The sequence below is a fragment of the Zalophus californianus genome, chromosome 13, assembly GCF_009762305.2.
Source record: "Zalophus californianus isolate mZalCal1 chromosome 13, mZalCal1.pri.v2, whole genome shotgun sequence".
Taxonomy (NCBI): domain Eukaryota; kingdom Metazoa; phylum Chordata; class Mammalia; order Carnivora; family Otariidae; genus Zalophus; species Zalophus californianus.
The window spans coordinates 76,066,577-76,088,026 of NC_045607.1; the positions used below are offsets into that span (position 1 = coordinate 76,066,577).

The 21,450-nt window shown below is 40.4% G+C and overlaps 2 protein-coding genes across 2 annotated transcripts in view; one reads left to right on the forward strand and one right to left on the reverse strand.

Moving 5' to 3' along the window:
• Positions 1–21,450, forward strand: part of GNAQ (G protein subunit alpha q) — a 302,349-nt gene that overhangs the window by 186,350 nt on the left and 94,549 nt on the right. The window contains exon 3 of the mRNA XM_027616175.2: positions 20,388–20,542. Coding sequence (XP_027471976.1) covers positions 20,388–20,542 — 155 coding nt within the window. The remainder of the gene's footprint in view (positions 1–20,387; positions 20,543–21,450) is intronic.
• LOC113934785 (60S ribosomal protein L31-like) lies at positions 16,499–18,183 on the reverse strand. Its single transcript, XM_035723710.1, has 2 exons — positions 18,122–18,183; positions 16,499–16,958 (listed from the first exon to the last, which is right to left on the reverse strand). Exons 1-2 carry the CDS (start codon positions 18,181–18,183, stop codon positions 16,550–16,552), a joined length of 471 nt encoding a protein of 156 aa, XP_035579603.1. The 3' UTR covers positions 16,499–16,549.

Consider the following 21,450-nt stretch of genomic DNA (forward strand, 5'->3'; position numbering starts at 1 on the left):
TTCTTTGCTCACCATGCTCCCTCAGCTTCCTTCCGAGCATAGCACAGATTTCAGCGTGGGACACGCTGCCCGGCTCCCAAGGATCTGCATGTGTTCCTGACGTGTACACCTGGGAGATCCCATTTCATTGAACCCTTCTTTGCACTCATTCCTCTCCAGGTGCCTACCTTTTTTTTGTCTTCATAATTGCCTTTCTAACCATTAGCCTCTATGTGTCTCCTAAGTCCCCATCACAGTGTTGCGCACAGAGTAGGTGATTGGGTATTAATCGGAGTATTTCACACATCACACCTTATATGTGATGGGACGGATTATGTCAGAGGAGAAATAGTAGAGAAAGACTGGGAAATGTGGGTGCTTTTAACCTTATTAGGGAGGGGGACAGGCGATACCTGTTACCATAGACTTGGGTACACGCAGGATTATGTGTTCGGAGATTTCCTTGGTGCTTTTCTAACTACGTATTTCCATGTTAACATCAGGGTTGCTGTGGTCTCTCACCTACCCAGAGAGCATGTTCTGTTACCATATTCTTGGATTCCAGGCATCATGTGCCATATCCTCTTGCAGGTGCGCCATACCCCTTTCTTCCCAGCCCGAGGGTGGGAAGCACGCAGCAGCACCCAGGGTAGCGTGGCTAGTTCTGCCCAGCTCCATAGCTAGTCTGTATCGTAACTTAAAACCAAGTAAGTGTGAATAATTGGAGCAAGGGCTTTGCTATTGGACATCTGCATTCAAGGAAAAATAAGATGTTTTGGTAGGTGCAGCCTAGCCTGGATTTACTTTGTTCCTTTTCCAGCTGCTCTGCACCGTGAATTAGCAAGCAGGGAACAAAAGACACTTCCAGTAAAATGAGCAGGACAGTTGTATGTGATGGACACTGCATGGAGAACATTAAGAAGCGTGAGATTTTTGTCTTCTTAAAGTTCAAGTTTTTTTTTTTTTTTTTAAAGATTTTATTTATTTGAGAGAGAGGGAGAGAGCACAAGCAGGGGGAGGGGCAGAGGGACAAGCAGATTCCCCGATGAGCAGGAGCCTAGTGTGGGGCTCGATCCCAGGACCCTGAGATCATGACCTGAGCTGAAGGCAGACACATAACTGACTGAGCCACCCAGGTGCCCCTAAAGTTCAAGTTTTTGTGGGGCACCTGGGTGGCTCAGTTGGTTAAGCAACCAACTCTTGATTTCGGCTCAGGTCATGATCCCAGGGTCCTGGGATTGATTGAACCCTGCATTGGGGTCCGCGCGGAGCGCAGAGTCTGCTTGAGGTTTCTCTCCTTCTCCCTCTGCCCCTCCCCCCACTCTTGCACTCTCTCTAGGTCTCTAAAAATAAATAAATAAATCTCTTTAAAAAATTCAAATTTTTGTGTCCCGTCTTGAAAAATAAGCAGTGGGATGGCGTGGGGCCGGGGGCGGAGGGGAAGTGTTCTAAATGCTGCCTGGGGTGTGGGTCGGGTTTAAATTTCTGCAAAGGATGTCTTTGACCTACATGTGCTATATTCTCAGTTACCCAGAGCAGAGGCACCTCAGGTGAGAGAAGCACGTGATCCTGAGCCAGGGGAGGACTCTTCTGCTGGTTAATGCGTTCTGAGAGGCAAGCTGGGGACCGCAGTTGCATACAACTAGTTTAGGTCACATGAGACCCTGACGCTGTAAGGAAACCAGAGGGGAGGTATATGAATACATCGAAATGTTCATGAAGGGTTGTTGCCGATAGCTAATCCGTTTCCTTAAAGATTGGCTTTTAAGAGTCAGATTTCCATCTGACTCAGCATAAACAGTGTTTCTGTGATCGTGTAAGGTGTGATTTCTATATAAGTTTCCCTTATATCACACGAGCATTTTTATAGTCACAATAATGTTAGGATCAAGATGGTTAGTGATTCTAGCAACTAAACCAAATATTAATACATGGAGTGTGAAACAGATAATTCTAATACATCGAAAGTGGGTGTCTTCTGGGGCTCAGAACACTGTCTCAGAGTTTCCCACTGTACTATATTTGGCAGAGGCTTTTTATAATTCGCTGATACTAATTAATAATTTTTCTACTTCCCAGTGGCTGACCATTGTAGATCTGGTATCAGAACATACTATCAGTTAGAAGAATGGTGATTTTATGTTGCATTAGTGGAAGTCGGTCTTACTGATAGACTGCTGAGAAGTTACAGTTTTTTTTTTTTTTTAACCAAAAAATGGTTGGCTTTTGTTAACAGCATCTCTTAAGTGTCCCCATAAAAAAAACATAGTATGAGACCCTGGGACAACCAAAATATGAGGAACCCCAGGTTCACGGAACTGGTGAAATGTATACTTGGCTGCTTGATCTCCAAACCAATCTTTAGCAGAGTTCCAGAAGTTTCTTCACAGCTCACTCTCAAGGACAGAATTCCTAATTTTTCCCTCACTTTCCTCTTGCACAGACCAACCCAAGGTAACCAATATCTACATTGTGCAGTGCAAGCTGCTTCTCTCCTCACTACACATCTCTGATTTTGGAATGGCTGACTGAATACACAGGGTCTCTACCAACCAAGAGTATGGCCCAGACTTTCTTGAACCTGCACTCGATAAAAGTTATTTTGGTTTTTATTGACATCATGCTTGATAAAATTTTTGAATCCTCTGTGATTTAAAACACTTAATGATTTTTTAAAAATTTGATTAAATCTATGTGACAATCCTTCGGTAGTCTGGTTCTGAATTTGGTTTAATTCATTACTTAATTTTAATGTCTCATAAAAAGACACCACTCTAGCTGTGTGGCTGTAAATGGAACTGTGTCATTGGTTGTGCCTTCTAAATCATCGTGCTCATTTTCAATCCCACTGACCACCTTTGAAAAGACTTCTTAATGAAATTTTGCTAATAAATTTCCATCTTCGCTGATATCAGTCAGCTGTTCTTTCAAACTAATGGAAAGGTGTTATGTTACATTATGCATTTTTAACAAATGGGTTTAAAACCTCACCGAAACTCTTTTCTCCGAAATATTTTCTCCCTAACTGTATAAAATTTATACACAACATGGTCTTTTTCTAGTGTCACATCTTACATTGGCTCTAACAGTAGAGTCCCATCACAGTGAAAACATTCCCAAATACCCATTTTCAAAATGCACTTTCCACAGCACACATTTCCTAGCAATTTCTCTCTCATTCACTGTTAAAATGCTCTCTGGCCTTGAAGAGATAGATTGAATATGTTTATTTTTACAAAAGTACCAGCCAAACAGGCGGCTCCTTCAGCCCCTCGTCCTGACAAAAGAAAGGTCAGCGTATTTGGAACGATTGTCGTTTTGTAAAAGAAAAATGTGCAACTCATCCTTAAGTTAGACAGTTTTCTAAGTAGTTTGCCATCACATAATTAGGAAACCTCTGGTGGCTCAAAATATTTCCTGATTATCCCCCTTCTCATTATGAAGTGTTGTCAGAATTCTAATCTTTAAGATAATAGAATCTGTAAATTACCTAACTAGAGACACATTAATGGAGATACTTAGCAACACACTGAAAGTGAACGGAGGTGTAGGGGCTGCTCAGGACTCCTGGTCACTGCACACGGTCCTCTGAGAGGTGCAGGTGCCATTGTAATTCTGTATATTAAATACAGTCAAACTTAATAGCTTGGGTTTTTGTTTTTGTTTTTTGATGAAGCTCATAGGTTTTGATAGTTTCTTTCTGCACCCTGTGGGTGGTTATGTGCCCCCTACACCGGTTTCCACCAGTGTTCCTCAACTTGGGCTATACATTAGACCACGTGGCGGGGGGGGGGGCGGGGTAAAAACCTTGGCCACTTCCCAGGCCAATTAAGTCAGAATCTCCAAGGGTGGGACATAGACTGGAGTGTTTTTTAAAGCTCCCCAGGTGATTCTAATGTTCAGCCAAAGACTAATACTTAGTAAGAGGATTATGTCAGCTCTCCCTGCTGTCGTGCTCTTCATCCTCCTGGACTCTCAAGGCTGCTGGAGTGCCACAAGTTGCATCTGAATCCAGAGGGGCCTCAAGCTCCTAGGTGGGACTGTCATTGCTATTGCATGTCGCAGGGAGTTGTATTGTGAACAAAAAATAGCACTCTCCTCATCTGTAAAACTAAGACAGTAGTGTGGTCTGTTCTTGGCCTCAAAGGCTTCATTTATTGAATAAAGCAGGGAACATAGCATGATTTGGGCTCTTCATTGTAAAATGAACTAATGTTATTGTAGAGAAGCCAGGAGTTATATAGAATGACTCCCTCAGTGGCACCTGGGTGGCTCAGTCAGTTGAGCGTCTGCCTTCAGCTCAGGTGGTGATCCTGGGGTCCTGGGATTGAGCCCCCCAGCAGGCTCCTTGCTCAGCGGGGAGCCCGCTTCTCCCTCTCCCTCTGCCAGTCTCTCATGCTCTCTCTCTCAAATTTAAATACAATCTTAAAAAAAAAAAAAATGACTCCCCCAAAAGATGTTGAGTTAGAAGTATGAGCATGAGTGGAATAAAAAAACACATATTATTGATAGCACTGATGGTAATTTCTCTTTTTTTTCTTTTCTTTTCTTTTCTCTCTTTCCTGCCAGCTTTGTTAGCAGTCCTGCACTATTAGATAAGAATAACTTTTGAGTAAAACTAACATATTTATGACTCAAAGATATTACTTATAGGCCGAGTTGGTATTTAGACCTATCCTTTGCTAACACTGTACAGTGTTAAAATCTTTTCAATTATGTTATAGCTGTTTTCCCAATTTCTTTGAGTGACCCCAGCAGCCCTGGTCCTACCCTGGGACATTTATGGCCACTTTGTGGTCCATCAGTTGAACGGTTGTTGTAAGACATGGCAAGAGAAGTTCAGAGCCCTGCTTTGTTCTGTTTGATCTGTGCCCAGGACATACAACTGGACAAATGTTTTAATTTCAGCCCAGGTTAGGTCTGAATGTGTAATCATAAGGGCAAGGCATCTCTACCAGTCTCTCATCCAGTAGTTCAGCTACAGAAGTCAAGGTTAAGACAACAGTCCAAGATCATACCAGAGACTGCAGCCAGACCTCCCAGCATTGGCAGGTCGGCTTCCTCTGTCCAGTGCTGGTCATTATTTCTTCTTGTCCTTGGTCTTGTCAGATCGTATTTCTGGACAAATATATCAGAATGAAGACAGTTCAGTTCCGTTGTAGAAATACGTATTAAGTAGCCCTAGCATCTATGCTAGATAGAAGGTGAGAGAGTAGGCAGTTCCTGCCCTCAGGTAATGGACAGCGTTGTTGGAAATTCTCTGTGCACAAACGTGGAACAGTTACAAAGCAGTGCCGGGCAAGTATATAGCTTGGTGTCCCCTGAGTGTCTTATGAAGTCTCTAAATGCCCTGAGAAGGTAACCATTAGGAAAGGTTTAAATGAGAAGATGGATTGGATTCTTGGAAGACCGAGGGCCCAACACACATCTTTTCTTTCCCAAATCTGTATGTTAGCTCTTTGTAAGGGCTGATACTCCTGGTGACTGATGATTTCCTTCCTAAATGTAAGACTCCAGTGTTAGGTTGTTTCACTCAAGTTGTTTCTGTTTGAAATTTTGAATATATTGCTTGAAGGTTTCCCTTCCTACCAAGTTTTTTTTTTTATTTCTATATAATCTATCCTTCTTAAATCTGATATTAATGAGTGGAAAATAAAAAGATAAGTAATCTGGTCATTAACCCAGATAAATGATTTCGCAGTTTCTGTCTTTAGGTGCACCACTGTTTTTAACCTTAATCCTCCACTGACTCCTTCTACTGCCTTTTCTTTTTGTTTTCTTTCCCCACAGTGTTCTGCCTTAGGCTAAAAGAAATGAATTTCTTCCTTTACCTCCTTTTCCTAGCAAGAGATCGTTTTAATCAAAGATGTTGAAACTCTACAAAGGTTGCTTTCTCCTACCACCAAGTAAAGGGAATTTTAAAATATTTTATTTTAAGATTTTATTTATTTGTCAGAGAGAGAGCATGAGCAGGGGGAGTGGGAGAGGGAGAAGCAGGCTCCCCACTGAGCAGGGAGCCCGATGAGGGACTTGATCCCAGGACCCTGGAATCATGACCTGAGCCGAAGGCAGACGCTTAACCGACTGAGCCACCCAGGTGTCCTGGGAATTCTAAAAAATATTTTAAATCTATGTGGATGGTGCCGATAGATGCCATAGACAGGAAGAGAGTGGTCATCTTGTACCATCCACAAGCGCAGAAGGGGTTAGGGGAAGGTTGTCTTCCTTCTGAGAGTCAGTCTGTATAGGTTCCTTGGAGTGAGGATCCAAATGGTATCAGAGATGGACTGTAGCCCAGACGGCACGGTAAAAAGGAAGTAGGTCCTAAACTTAGAAATTACATGAGAGCTTTTCAAAAATAGATGTATAGCTAAGAACACATAAAAGAAGCAATATGCATTTTTATCTTCCTGAAAAAGCAATGCAAATTGCAAAGACCTTTTGAGTTATATTAAGATGGATTTGATTTGGTTTTATTTCATGACCCATGCTACATTTCCAACCACTTTAACTTTTCACGGGAAGCTTATCAGAATTTAACGGGAAGAGTGCATCTGGATATATAATATTTGGTAAAATCTTCATGCACATCTATTTGGGTGTCTTAGAAAAGGTTTTTGTCAGGTTGTGCTCTTTGTGTGTTTTGAAAACTCACATTGAGATGAATGCAATATAGTGAGTTTTGGGCTTACCTGTGGAGGAAAAAAAATTTCTTATATGTTAACTAAAGGCAACATGCTTTAGTTGGAAAAACAACTGTAACTATATAATAATCCCCAGTGGTCACTATAATTACTGTATTTAATCCGTAATTTAAGTAAGAGTGTAAAACAGCATGTCCTTAGGATATAAAGCTGTTAATGCTATATAGCATGTTGGTAGGAACCATAGAAGTTATTCTGAAATTTTTGGAACAGATTCTCAAAATTTGAAACCTCCAAAAGACTTGTTTCACTGAATCCAAAAAAAAAAAAAAAAACAAAAAACAAAAACTAGGTGAGGCTATTCCACCATCATTCCCCTTGGATCCTACCTGAAGTACAAATGAAAGGTTGCTTCTCTTTATTGAGCCATTAGTATGTGCATGTTACTCTGCTGTGTTATGAATAGTATTACATTTAAGCTTTATAACAATGCCGTGATGACCTTATGACAACCCCACTTTCAGGATAAGGAAATTGAGCCTTGGAAAGGCCCTAAAGCAAGTCAGTAGGAGCACGGGAGAAACTCAGTGTTTGCCTCTAAAGCCACAGGCTCTTGGCCACTGTACATTATACTTCGATATAGTCTCGACAGCCCCTAATAACCCAAACCATGTGGTACCATTCCATTCCTGATGCATGCCCTGGTCCCCTCCGCTAGACCTGCATGGATTGGAACTCATAACAAGAGCACTCAGAGTTCAGTGTAACCACAGCTCTAGGGAACACATTAAGGGGCCGGTAAAGGGAAAACATTAGAAGAGCCCAGGTGCACAACCTTTTTAATGGATTGTGATGAGGAAACCGAGTAAATGCCCACTGGTGGGAGTTGGATTCAGTGTAATTCTTGCTTCCTCTTATGCAGAGTACGCAAGCCTCCTTATCATACACAGAACAGGAGCATCACACAAGCTCTGCAGGGGGTGAGGGGTGGGCGTGAAGTCACATTACTTCAGGGCCACCCAGGTAATGGGAAGATGACCAAGTTCTAGTCTTCGCCACGACATAATTAATTTGGGCATTATGGAAAATAAAATATTCTTCACTTCCATAAAGAATTATGCTCTCTCCTATTATTATTGACTGTAGGATGGGGTAGATGGTAGCCTACCTGGCTATAGCCTCTTGTCCTCTTGGAATATGGGCTCAGTGTTGGGCCATCGCCTCCAGTGTCTCACGAGAGGTAGGAAATGTGCTTGTTTGTTTAATGGAAGGCTCTTGATTTTAGATGTTGACCCCTTTAAAAAAAAAAATTGTGCTAGAAAGGGAGGTCTGCAGTTCATCAACTTACTTCGAGTGTTCTTGATTCCCCCAGCCTGCGTCTTCACATATGTGGGCTGATCCAAAGTCCTGGTTTGCTTGAGATACTTGCAGGTTACAGCTGTTGCTCCAGTATCTCATCACTTTAGTATTTATTCCAGTTTCTCAGTTTTTAAATGAAGCATTCTTCTTATTAAGATAAACCAGGATGGATTTGATAGATTTTCACTTTGTATTCCCAGATTCTGTTCATGCAGTTGAACAGACTTCTCACATCAACACTTGGTTAAATCTGAAAGATGTTCCAGCTTTTCCCCAAACCCTTCCAGATGCAGTGTCACTGCATCTCCCTTTCAGAGACAGCATGTGGGCACTCAGTGCTAATATGGAGTAGGCTTGGGCAAGAGTGGGTTGGGACAACCAACTCTTTCCAGTCAGTAGGGTGTTAGAGAATGATGTGGTGCTTTTGCCTTTACCATCTGTTGGTTGTTACTAGCTAATCATGCTGTGCGCTGGTCTATAAGCTGTAAGGTCCACTGAGATACCAGACCTTCAGTGAGCAGTGTTAGTGGGAAATTATGTTAGATATAACTGAAGTATATGGAAAGTCAAGGCCAGGCTGTCTTGCCATGGTGGTCTGAGAGCATTTGCTTCGACAGTTTTATCATTTATTGTTTGGTGGAAATCTGTTAACTATTTGTTTTATTGTTGGCTAATGATTTTATTTTGCAATAAATCTTTTGGGCCATAATAAGCTTTAAAAAAAACCTGAAAGCGTATGTTTAACAGAAAATTAAATATTGATTTTTTTGTTTCTCAAGGAAGTTAACACCAATGTGTAACTTGTACAAAATCCTTTGTTAATATTTAGCATCCACCATGTTTACCATAATGATATGAGCAACCACACAAAATTCAAAAGACACAGATCTGCTGAGAAAGTGTCAGCGTCTACTTCCAAAATTAGCTGTTACTTTCAGAATATTGTACCCAAATAACATTTTAGCATGGGCAGCTGCAGAAAAAGCATTTTTATATTACTCTGTGAATCATGACTTTTCACTTAGATCAAGTGATCCATGTTAATTTAGCTCATTTTTTTTATTCCAAGTTTTCTTATGCATGTACAAAAAAAAAAATGAAGCAGTAGCTATGACTCTGTGAACTCCCTTTAGCAGAAGAAAATCTTCACAAACAATTATGGTTTGATTCCCCCCCCCTTTAATTCTGGGAATCAAGGTGAAGCTTTTGAAAGTTCATTCTGATAAAGAGAAATAAATATCGTTATTTTGAATAATATGGTAAATGCTTTTGCTTCTTTAAAAATTGTTGAAAGTGAAAGTATTTAGTGATAAGGATATGAATATAGTTTCTGATAGAGCACAGTATTGTAGTAAAACATTTATTAAACTGAGAAGCCTATGGAGAGAATGTGCTTGGAATTAGTTATGACTCACAAATAAGTTATATTTGTGCCCAAACAAGCTGTGATAATCTACCGATAATGAGTTTTGTCTCCTGAAATCTTTGTGATAGATAATATTCTACACTAATACAAAAAGATAGTTCTATGGAAATATTTGAACTGAAATATTTACATATTTGCAGTTGAAAAATAATAGAATTAAGAGTACCTTCCATGTAGCAGAATTTGTTCTGGGCTCTCAGCTATTTTGGCCCCCAAAAGGGAGAATATTTCTGAATTAAAAATATTTAAGGTCTAAAAAAAAAAAAGTCTATAAAGAAGGACCCAGTTTGAAAATGTTAACAATTTCAAATTTATTAACCTAAAACAGCTAGTGCAATTTTGGAAAATATTGCAGGCAATTTTATGAAATAGTTTATTATATAATGTATCCATATTGAAAAATACAATCTTCTGAAAAATGTCAGGGACATGATGTTAGAACAGATATGGCTAAGAACATGACTAAAATGCATGAATGTACCAAGAAAAATCCTTCTGCTCATTTTCTTTTACTTTAATCTACATGGATACATAAAGATTTTATTTTTTAGAAAGAATTTTGTATTTGGAGACAGTTTAATAATACCAATATAGGAAAGCTGATTTGTGGGTCAATAAATAAATATTTCAAAGCTATACACAACTGACTATTTTCATACTCAGAAGTGTCGTGTGTAGACTATAAACTATCATATTCTCACTAGAAAGTTACCAGTTTTGCAACACTGGTCCAAGTAGCTTTTTACAGTTGATTCTTATCCATAATCTTCCTGAAATATGGGTTCTTACTCAAAGTGACAGATTATATAACTTAATATTTAAACCCCCCACCAAATACCTAATGAGATGTGACTTCTCTTATTTCCGTTCCCTTCTTCCTACTCAGGTTCTAAATGTGTCATTACTTTCTTTCATTGCACAAGTAGGCAGCATTGCTGTGGTTTCTTTTTACCTTCTTACTATTGGAGCAGTTTCTTGCTGAGTTAAAGGGGTATGGAAACAAGTGTTCTAAAAGGCTCCCTTCCTTCTGCGAGATCCTGGGATGGTGAGCGGTGAGCCTTTCCGTTCTCCTAAGCACACGTTCTGAAGCTACAGAGGGCAGGTTTCACAGTGGATGTCCCAGAAAGATTACACGCGCTGGGCAGGATTCTGGAATTGCCGGGAGCATCTGGGAATGCTTTGTTAAGGAGCTTGTTCTTTTAATTTTTTTTTTTTTTTCAGTGTCGTTCAAGAGTCTACCAAGCCAGGCAGGGAAATCTTCTTTATCTGTTCCTCCTGTTGTGAAACAAAATAAGATCTCAACCCTGCAGCGGCATGGTCCTCTAGTTAATAAGATTGTAGGAGAACAGACATTGCAGAGGGCTAAAATGATTAGGTTTCTTCTGAGACATAATAGCAGGAAATGAGCCACAGGCATAATGTGATCTCAAAAATGAAGATGATGTGAATCTCTAAAGCAGGCATTTACCTATTATTCCAGAATAGGGGAGAATCAGTCCATTGGTTGTTTTGCTTGTATAAAACCAGTCCCCGTCTGTTTGTTGAAACCCTCAGTCTCTACCCAGTTTCTCAGAATGTGATCCATGAGAACACCAGTCCCGTCACCTGACCTGAGGGGGACGAAGCTACCACAGTCAGGCAGGTTTGGGAAGGACAGTAGTATCTCCAAGCCTAGCCTGTGCTCATGCATTCTAAGCACCATTACCTTATTTATTTTTAAGATTTTATTCATCTATTTATTTGACAGAGAGATAGCGAGAGCAGGAACACAAGCCGGGGGAACGGGAGAGGGAGAAGCAGGCTCCCTGCTCAGCAGGGAGCCCGATGTGGGGCTCGATCCCAGGACCCTGGGATCATGACTTGAGCCGAAGGCAGACGCTTAATGACTGAGCCACCCAGGCCCCTGCACCATTACCTTATTGACAGTTCTGAGTTCTGTAGTACAGACATCTGTTTAACTCTTTATAACCCTCATTATCCACAGTAATGTGACTTTGATCTTAGAATCTATTTTTCAAATAAACAGCCATTAAAATCCAGAGTAACTAATGCTCCTTAGATTTTCTTTGAAAGCAGCCTTATAGGCATACCTCATTATTTTGATAAATATGCATATCTTTAAAAGAATCTCCCTTTCTAATTTCTTCTTCATCAATGTGACTTTGTATGAACTCTTGGAAAATAAGCCGGTTTTTTGTAGTAGTCATAAGGGTGTGTGGATACGCACACACGTTTATACTGTGACATTACCATCATAATCATGAAGTAGCATTTCAGCCATGCACGATTTTTATATGGCATCCAAGATTTTACAGAGCTGAGAGCAAGATTCTTTGTAATGGAACCATGTAATTAATCAGTCAACATATTCTCTGGAGCTACTTCATATATATTATGTCATGCTGCATCAAGCATCTGACCTACAGTGTCATTGATATTGATAATCATGACATGGCAGACAGACATGAAAAAGGGAAATGATAAGCAGAAAACTAAACACAAGAATATTTACATGGAATCTTGGTGATAGAGCCAAGAAAGAGATTGAGTGCTTAAAAAAAGAATATTTTATTTTTTTAAGATTTATTTATTTGAGAGAGAGAGTGGGTGCATAAGCGGGAGGGGCAGAGGGAGAGGGAGAGAGAATCTCAAGCAGACTCCCTGCTGAGTGCAGAGCCTGACTCAAGGCTCAGTCCCACAACCCCAAGATCATGACCTGAGCCAAAACCAGAGTTGGATGCTCAACTGACTACGCCATCCAGGCACCCCCCCAAAAAAGAATATTTTAAACAATTAAAGGGGCACCTGGATCATTCATTCGGTTAAGCGTCTGCCTTAGGCTCAGGTCATGGTCCCGGGGTCCTGGGATCGACTCTGCATTGGGCTCCCTGCTCATCAGGGAGTCCGCTTCACCCTCTCCCTCTGCCTGCCGCTCCCCCTGATTATACTCTCTCTCTCTGTCAAATAAATAAGATCTTAAAAAAAAAAAAAAAAAACCAAGAAGGAGATTTCCTCCACCAAGAAGGAATTCAGTGTATTTTAGAAGAAGCAGATACAGCCAGTGGTGAAGCAAAACCAGAGAGAGAAATATATTTCCAGCAAATGTGTTTTGGAAAAGGCAGTCTGCCTTATAGGCTTTGATCGCCTTGGTGAACACCATAATAGAGACTAAAAATAAAAATCTAATGATAGAAAAATAAGTTTAATAATGGGATAATAAATCAAATTTGTATAGTCTTAATGAAAGCAGAGTAGTATGTGACAGTTAATAAGCTTATGTGATATTTTGTTAATCAGAACATTTTAGTTCACGTAGATTCTCTGCTTTATCGGTGTCAAGTGCATTGCCTGACAACAACAGGTAAATATTTGCTGAAATAATTAATATTTATTAATGGTATTTTTGAGAGGCTACAGTATTTCATAGTAATTATAATGCTTGTTTTAGGCATTTTACTTTTCTTACCAGTCCGTCAGTCAATTCTTTTCCCCATCTTCTAGATGGGGCGGTTGAGATTCAGGAAGTTTGAGTGACCTGCCTAAAGACACAGGGCTGGTGTGTGAGTAAGGAATGAAGCCTGGTTTGGTCTCACGCTGTCGTCAGATTCTTCCTCCTCCTCCTCTGGTTCTCTGGATTACTCAATGAAGGTTCAGTTGTCTCTGTATGATCCCCGGCTGAAGAGGGACGTGGGCGCTTTAGCAAAGGAGAATCTGTAGATTCCTAGCTCTGAAAGATTCCACACACAGGATTTATAATCTTTGTCAGGGACTTCAAAAGCCTGTGTCATGTAGTAATTTGTAATTTTGCTGAGCAATGAGTTGAATCCTAAGTGTGGATAGGTTCTTCTGTGGGAGTGAGTCACTTTGCCACGTGAACCCAGCGGGCAGGAGCTCAGTGTGACATTGCTGTTCTTTGTCATTTATGCAGTAATGGTCATAAAAAGATGTATCAACAACAACTGTCGCCCTGTGTTTAATGCACCTTAATGAAGGTCAACTGTTGAAGTTGGGAGGAAGTCAGAGAAGGTGAAGCGGCCTAAGGAATGAGGGTCCCCGCCCGCATTTTCTGTAGGAGATTTTGTGCTGAGGGGTGTTTGCCAGTTTGAGGACTCAGAGATCCAGTATCCAGTGTGACCTACAGAATGTTATTTCCCATTTGAGCAAGTTAAGGCTTGGGTGACTTGCCCAACATCGCAGAAGCTAGTGGGTGGGTGATTTATCATAAACCGTGGTTTATGATTTCTGTGCTGTTTTTCCTTTTCTTTTGTTTTTTCAGTAACTGGTAGCTTTAGGTGTTGGGCTCTGCCTTGAAGAGTTTTCTGTGCATTCTGTCCCTTAACCCTCTAAGGTCAGTGCTATTTGTACCCTCATTTGACAGATTGGGAACTAGAGGTTTAGAAATGTTAAATAGCTTGCCTGAGGTCTCCTTTGTTCCTGCTGGGTGAAGAGCAATCCCATCCCAGAGTCGCTTATTTTTTTTTTTTAAGGTTTTATTTATTTATTTGAGAGAGAGAATGAGAGACAGAGCGTACAAGAGGGAAGAGGGTCAGAGGGAGAAGCAGACTCCCTGCTAAGCAGGGAGCCCGATGTGGGTCCCTTATTTTTAACTCTCTATTTCCTTAGAGCAGAAGAAAATAAAATAAAAAGCATGGGATTCCCACCCCCCCCCCCCCAGTTTATTTAGGAGTTTGCAGTGGTTTTGTTCGTTTTGTTTTTTTGTTTTGTTTTTTAAGAGTCAAATGTGAAAATGGAAAAAGCACCTAGGAAAAACAAGAATGAGAAGATGTGAGCCTTGGTTCAGAATTAAAACAGACTCCGACAGTGTTTTAGACTCTTTAATTCAGAGGGCCTCTGTGTGTGTCGGGCGCCCTTTCAAACAGAGCAGCCCCTAATGAGCTACTGAATGTTTGTGTCTGAGAGCTTCCACAAATGTGGAAGTCACCATTTGGTTTTCTCCTTTGGGATTGTAGGAACCAGAATAGGTGTGACATTCCAGCCGAAAGCCACCCCAAGCTGTTAATAAGTTTTTAAAAATCTTTCCAAAGTGATTATAAGACCCTTTTTATTTCGTGGGAAGGCTTGGCCTTTTTGGACAGGGTAAGACCCACCATGGTGGGGACTCAGTTCCTCCCCTTTGCTGAAGTGACCATGGAAATATCAACATGTCCAATATTTACCTGAATTTTATGGCAGCCAGATGGTGAAAATAAGACATTACCACATTGGCACATCTTGTGGTTTCCATGTGGTCTTTCCCTCAAATTCTGCCAGAGTTCCTAAGAGTAGCTACTTGGTCTTCACAGTGTTCCTCTAAGGCTTGCCTCCAGCTTGCTAAGAATTCTGAAAGTGAGCATTCATCATTAAGTATTTCCATGCACTGTGTTCAGCTGTAACCTAAAGTGAGATAGAATTGTGCTTTTCATTCTCTTTATTTGATTAACTCATACCTGCTTTGCTTTTCTATGTACAGTGTTTAAAAGAAAAACAATAATCAGCTGTAATTGTTATTTATATTATCAGAAATGAATTCTTGGGGGCCCGGGTGGCTCAATTGATTAAGCATCTGCCTTTGACTCAGGTCATGACCCCAGGGTCCTGGGATTGAGCCCGCATCAGGCTCCCTGCTCAGCGGGGAGTCTGCTTCTCCCTCTCTCACTTCCCCTGCTTGTGCTCCCTCTCTCAGATAAATAAATAAAATCTTTAAAAAAAAAAAAAAGGAAATGAATTATTTCCTTTTCATCAGAGTTAGGCTTTTTTCATGAATAGTTATTTAATTTTGCATAATTGCTTGTGATTTTCACTATTCACATTGGACATTTGGACAAATAGAAAAAAACAAATAGAGTTCCTACTCTCACATATAAAAGATTATTCTTTCCACATACAGAATACTTATTACGAAAAAATTGAGAGGCTTTACTTTTCATTGGGGACATTTATAGAGGCAATTTAAAAATTCTAAGTGTATTTTGTAAAATGCTCTCATACTTTTAAATAACTTACGGAACTTCAGGGAACGTTCTTACATAAATGCAAATTACAGTTGATTATATTTGGATGTCATTTTCCAAAACAGCAAGGATGGAATTAAACAATGAAGCCTAAGAGGCAGTAAAAGTGACTTAGAAGTTCTGTCCTGGGTGAAAACCAAGCAATGACCTGTGTTTTCTGAGAGCGATATTCTTTCAAAGATGGTGGAGGTTGCCTTCTGAGTTAGGGTTCATAGCTGAGATTAGTATTGCAGCTTTCCCTGTGGAGGTTAATTTGAATTAATAGTCAGCATGAAACTTCCTCACTAGACTGGTTTTTCCACAGTTAACCGAAAGTGCCATGTTTATTTTGTCCACTAAGCCTTGGTTCATCTACTCTTGCTCCCTAGAAGCATCATGCATCTTCACCTCCACCTGCCAGCTAAATCTTTCTCCCTGACACCCTGTTTGATCTCCTGTGTCTGTACTGAATTCTACTTGCTCAGTCCCCATGTGGCATTACTCACATACAGATTTACTAATATTTGCCTGTTTTGTCAGGCGCTGGTTGGAAATAGTGAGATCTTGTTTCAGTAAATGGTATGACATGCTCCTTGGTGTTCTATGCATTGTAGATGCATTTACTCTGTGTTTACAATCATACTGCTTATGGTTAGATGAGTCCTTAAGTGATTTGGTCTAATTGCATCATCTTATAGACAAGAAAAATGAAGTTCTAAAAAAAGTAATGTACTTTCTCCTAAGTAATGGCCAGTTACTGTCATGGGTTAAGGCAGGACTGGAAGTTAGATGTCCTGGTTGCAAGTTTAGAACAATTTCTACTCTTCCTTCCTTGTATCCTTCATCCAACAAATATGTATTGAGCCTCTCCAAAGTGGCAGGCACTCTGCTAGGCCCCAAGCAATGTGGAGCCTGTCTTAGAAGTTGTACTCTGAATGTGGAGAAAGATACTAATGGGTATCACACACATAGATGTGCACCGTTTACTCTGGTAAGTGCTGCTAAGGATTGTGTAGTTATATGAGAGCAGTAATGGGTGGAAGATTTCCTTGGGAAACTGACTTTGACTTGTAGGACTTCGCAGTGTGTTTCTTTTATACTTTTTTTTTTTTTTTTTTTGCAGTTTTATACCTTTATTTGACAATCAGCGATTAGTTCTCATCCACATTAACTGTCTGTAGATTTTTGAAAGTGGTGACAGGTACATAGGTAACCAGTGTGTAGAGCTTGTTTGGTGAATCTTCATCCTCGTTACGTTTTCTGGACAACTGCACATGGATACGGTATGGAACATTCCTTATTCCTTTGGCCCAGAGAGCTTTGTTGAGCCTGGTGTCAATGTGCACATCTGGAGTTCCCATCTCCTTCATCGCAAATTTCTGGATCTCTCTGAGTGCCCGAGGGGCACGCTTCTTGAAGCCCACTCCATGCATGCGCTTGTGGATGTTGATGGTGTATTCTCTGGTCACTACCTCGTTGATGGCAGAATGGCCCTTCTTCTTCTCGCCACGCTTCTTCACGGGAGCAATTCTGGGGGGTCCTGGAAGGAAAATCTGTATACTTTTTACGTGCAGTTAAATTAGGCAAGTATTTGTTATATGGGCCCCAAAAGAAATCAGAGTCCGTAAGCTCCGGCCCCTTCCTCACTGTACAGACTAGAAGGGGGATAAGTCAAGACATAACTGTTAACATAAAGCAAAATATAGAAGTTCCATGGTGCAAAGGATGCAAAGATAACTTTTTTTGGAGGGGAAGAAAATCAGGAATAACTTCCTGTGAGATGTGGCGTATGATACAGCTCTGGAGCAAAAGCTAAAGGAGGTGCAGAGAGGAAGAGGGAAGGCATTCCAGTTGTAAGTAAAAGCAAGCAGAGATAGACCACGAGAGGAAATTACAGGAGTTTCTGGCAATAGAAGTCATCTCATTTTACAGCAGCAGGCTCTTGGTGGAAAGTCACAACTCTGCACTATTGAGAATGTTGTCTTTATTTAAATGCCCGTACAGTCAACTGAAATTAAGGATGGAAATGCAAATAGTCCGTCTTGTTCCTACTCCTGGAGCACATAATCCTGTGCTTTGTTTGGTTGCCATCTTTATGAACTGTTTCCCCCATGCCCTGCAGGAACGCTGTCTAGTTCTCTAATTGCTGTATCACCTAGCATTTCACTGGGGTCCAATAAACATTTAATCATAATAGTGAAAAGTGTCTGGTATGTTGAAGCTGTTTTCTCTGGCAGAAGCCAACTTCGCTAGACACAGAAACAGGACTCCTTCCAAATGACATGACTGACCCAGGGTAGTAAGTATCAAATGCATTGTGGAAATAGTACCTATACTAACCTATGTTGCCATGTCGCTTTTACCCTGTTCAGAGTGAGGTCCCAACCATTTCTTCCTGTGGATTGTATAATCATTTGTCTAAATATTGTGGGAAAGGACTGAAAATTACCTACTCCTTAGCATGTGTTCACCAGTAGCCAGCTACTGTATTCCAGCTTGTGCAGGACAGTGTTGTTGGTCAAGCTCATCGGGGAAGCAAATGGAAAAGAATCTTTTAGAACATATGTTGCAAATGAATGGCTCCTGATCTAGCTCAGGCACAGATATGTTTTATTTATCTTTTTTAGGGTTGCCAAGATCTAAAATTAGGGATAATTCACAGGAAAACCTAGATTTTTTTGGCTTCCTTGAAAAATTGGAAGATCTGGCAACAATGGGCCTACCTTGCCAATGGCGGCAATTGGTTGGAGCTAAGCAGCAACTGTGGTCTTTGATTAGGGAACATGTTTGTCAATGTGCCACAGTCCCCATTACTCCCTATTGCCTGTATCCAGCCCGTGTTAGTCATTTTCCTGGCTTTCTGGCCCTTAAGACATCTGCTTTGGAATGATTGGTGCCTCTGTGAGCCTCTTCTCTTTAGCTTCCCATAACAATTCTGGGCCAGCAAGGCAATTAATTATGATTAGAACAACGAGCATCTGTGTGCTTTGTAGTTTGAATTGGTTCTCAAACTTTTGCATGCATCAGAATCTTAAAACATTGCTGAGCCTTACTTCCAGAGTTTCTGATGCACAGAGTTTGAGGATCAGAGGATTTGCATTTCTCTCAAATTCCCATGTAATGCTGCCTTTTGAGAATCACCAAGCTACAGTACTGTAATACAATACAAAGCAACCTGAGGCTGGTGGGGCAGTATGTTTCCCACCAGAAATAATACTTGTAAAGAGTAAGAAATTTTGCCTAGGGTTATAAGAAGAAGTAGAGTCAGATTCAAAACCTTGTCTTTAGAGTATATCCAGCAGGTGAAGACCCCTGCTTCTGTACCTTGCTGCTTCCCATATCCACAGAGTCCTCTAGAAAACCGTGTAATAAAGACGTAGCCATAGGGACTCTAATTTAGGATTATGCCAAGGATGTGATCATTGTCCTGTCTCAGGACACTAAGTTAGAACTTTCAGTGAGCATGGGGCAGAAAGGCAGGGGTTGAAACTTGACATTAGGTATACCTGCAGAGGTATGAGACATATACCTGCTGGACAGGACCTTTGACTAAGGTAGGCCCACCTGGAGTGGGACTCAGAAACAGGACTCCAAGCTGACAAGTTTGCTGCTGGGATAACAAGAGAGTTTGCCTGGATAGGGATTAGGTACAGAAAGCAACTACAGGGATCCCTTTTCCAAGACTGGGGTCCAGAGCAGAGCTAGAATTTCTCACTTACTAGATCTGCAAGGTCAGAACAGAACTAACAAGAAAGGTGATTTCTTCAGTCTCATCATGTTGGGCTTCTTAAAACCTTATTTAAGTCAAGATTAGTCTAATGATATGGCCCTTCCCACTTGGAAGAGAAGGAAGGTGAAGTTTGGGAACCAGACAGGGTCTAACATGGATTAAACTTATTTAAAAAATTTCTTAAAATTCCATCTGTGTAAAACTCTTTGAAATGAATAATTAGGTCATCATGTGATCATGATAGCCGTCAGCTAACCTAGTTTGAAAATTTGTATTTCTGCAAGTAAGAGTATATAAATATATTATCAGCTACTTATCTCCAATTTCCAAGATAGTTATATTTATTTGCATATTTATGTGTATGTATAATTCGTACACATATATTAATGTAATTATATCAATGTACCATGTGTAGTTACGGGTTATGGATGTAACTTACTACATCCATGAAACCTAGTTTGACTGGGATTTTAGGCACTGGTATAATTTGGTTAATTTCAGGGTTGACCGTACAGCGTTTTGATTTCAATCTTGTTGAAAAAATTTTTTAAATCTCCTTACCTCTTTCCTGCTAAATGTTGTATGATGAAAATAACAAAGTCCTTTTTCCTCATTAAAAAAATTAATAAAATTCTCAATCTGATAATGTCGATAAGGTAGATATGAAATAAATACTTTGGAAGTAGGGTGTATTGGAATGGAGGGGAGGGGGAATGGTTACTGTGTTTCACATCATTAATATTAATTGTTCTTCTAGGGGTTTTATACCCTACCCTGAAAAGGAGTGATAGAAACTAAACCCAATTAGTTGAGTCTGATTAAGCTTCTGCTAAGCTGTAAACACTCAAGGGCTGGGTAAATTATGTATTTGATGATAATAAACTATAAACATGGAATAATTATTCCTGTCCTTTTCCTCTTAAATAATATTGGTTTAGGATTCAGAGAGTCACCAGAAATGATCATATGTGTAGCATGACATCCTCACTTGTCTGATGGGAACTGAACACTGTCTTCCCTGTCTTCCTCTAATTGACTTTAAGTAGCCTCAAGGTTTACTCTATAGGGAAAGATTTGGGATTGGATTCTCTCTAAGGGGAAAAAAAAAAAAAGGAAGCAAGACTTTTTGATAGACCAGTTTGAAAAAAACGTATGAAGGAAGACCTCAGTGGTGCACAGTATACCATGCGATCCAGAGGCAGTTTTCAGTGACAGAAAGGAGAGAGATTAAAACTGCTGTTTTTGTTTGTTTTTAACAGGCTCATGCACAATTAGTTCGAGAAGTCGACGTGGAGAAGGTGTCTGCCTTTGAGAATCCATACGTAGATGCAATAAAGAGTTTATGGAATGATCCTGGAATCCAGGAATGCTATGATAGACGACGAGAGTATCAGTTGTCTGACTCTACCAAATAGTGAGTATTCTTCCAGGAGGCCCTTTGGATCTTTCTTTAGTTTCGTGCGCTCTGCACTGATAATTTACTGCATTCTTGTGCTTTGTATACGGTATCTGCCCCACATTCCAGCTAGGAAGAAATAGAGCTCTTAAACTTGTGCCAACCTCATACATTTAGACTATATTCTAAGGGACTGGCATCATGAGTCAGGGAGAGTATTTCTTTTACTGTTTTCTGTTCAAAAAACAGACTGAAGACTCGAGGAATCTGATTTTACCAGCCCATCTCTTCCACCAGACTGCAACCCAGCAATTCTCAAGTGCACACTCCATTGTGATTTGAAATCCTGTAATAATAATTTTTCATACAAATTTCTGATCTTTTTGTCATGCGCTAGAAAGCATCCACACACATTAAAACCTTCAAACATATATGCTTGATTATGGCTTCTAACACATCAGACTTCCCAGTTTTCCAGTTTCCAGACACAGAACCTTGACTGCTTTCTGGGAGCCACTATTATGTTGATGGATAGGTTTGCCTTTGCATGAAAATTTTGTGTGTGAGTCTAATTTTGCATGCATTCCAAAATTATTCTGTGAGCTGTCAATCAAAATCATGTGTCCTGGGAGACATTTGCATCCTAGAGAGATTTGTTAGTTCTCTAGATTAAATCTCGCCTAACAGAAAGAAAGTGAAGATCTGGCAATCATTGGATTGATGTAATCAATGCAGTCAGCAATCTAGATAATCAGGCGCCTGAAAAATGGACTTTTTGTAGTATTTAGCCAGATTTCTGTCTACATTAATTATGTTAACCCGGCACTTGCCTCTTACGTTGGTTCTGGGTGGACAGAAGAATGGGTGGAAAATAATTAGCAGCCTCAGGCCAGTTTGTATGATGCAGTGACCCAGTGGATGAGAGC

Bases quoted from the DNA above. Each gene is read 5' to 3' on its own strand.
- LOC113934785 (XM_035723710.1), bottom strand. From the start codon at position 18,183: ATGTTCCCTAATCAAAGACCACAGTTGCTGCTTAGCTCCAACCAATTG. The intron at 16,959-18,121 runs GTAGGCCCATTG...GCACGTAAAAAG, and splicing joins CAATTGCCGCCATTGGCAAG to TATACAGATTTTCCTTCCAG.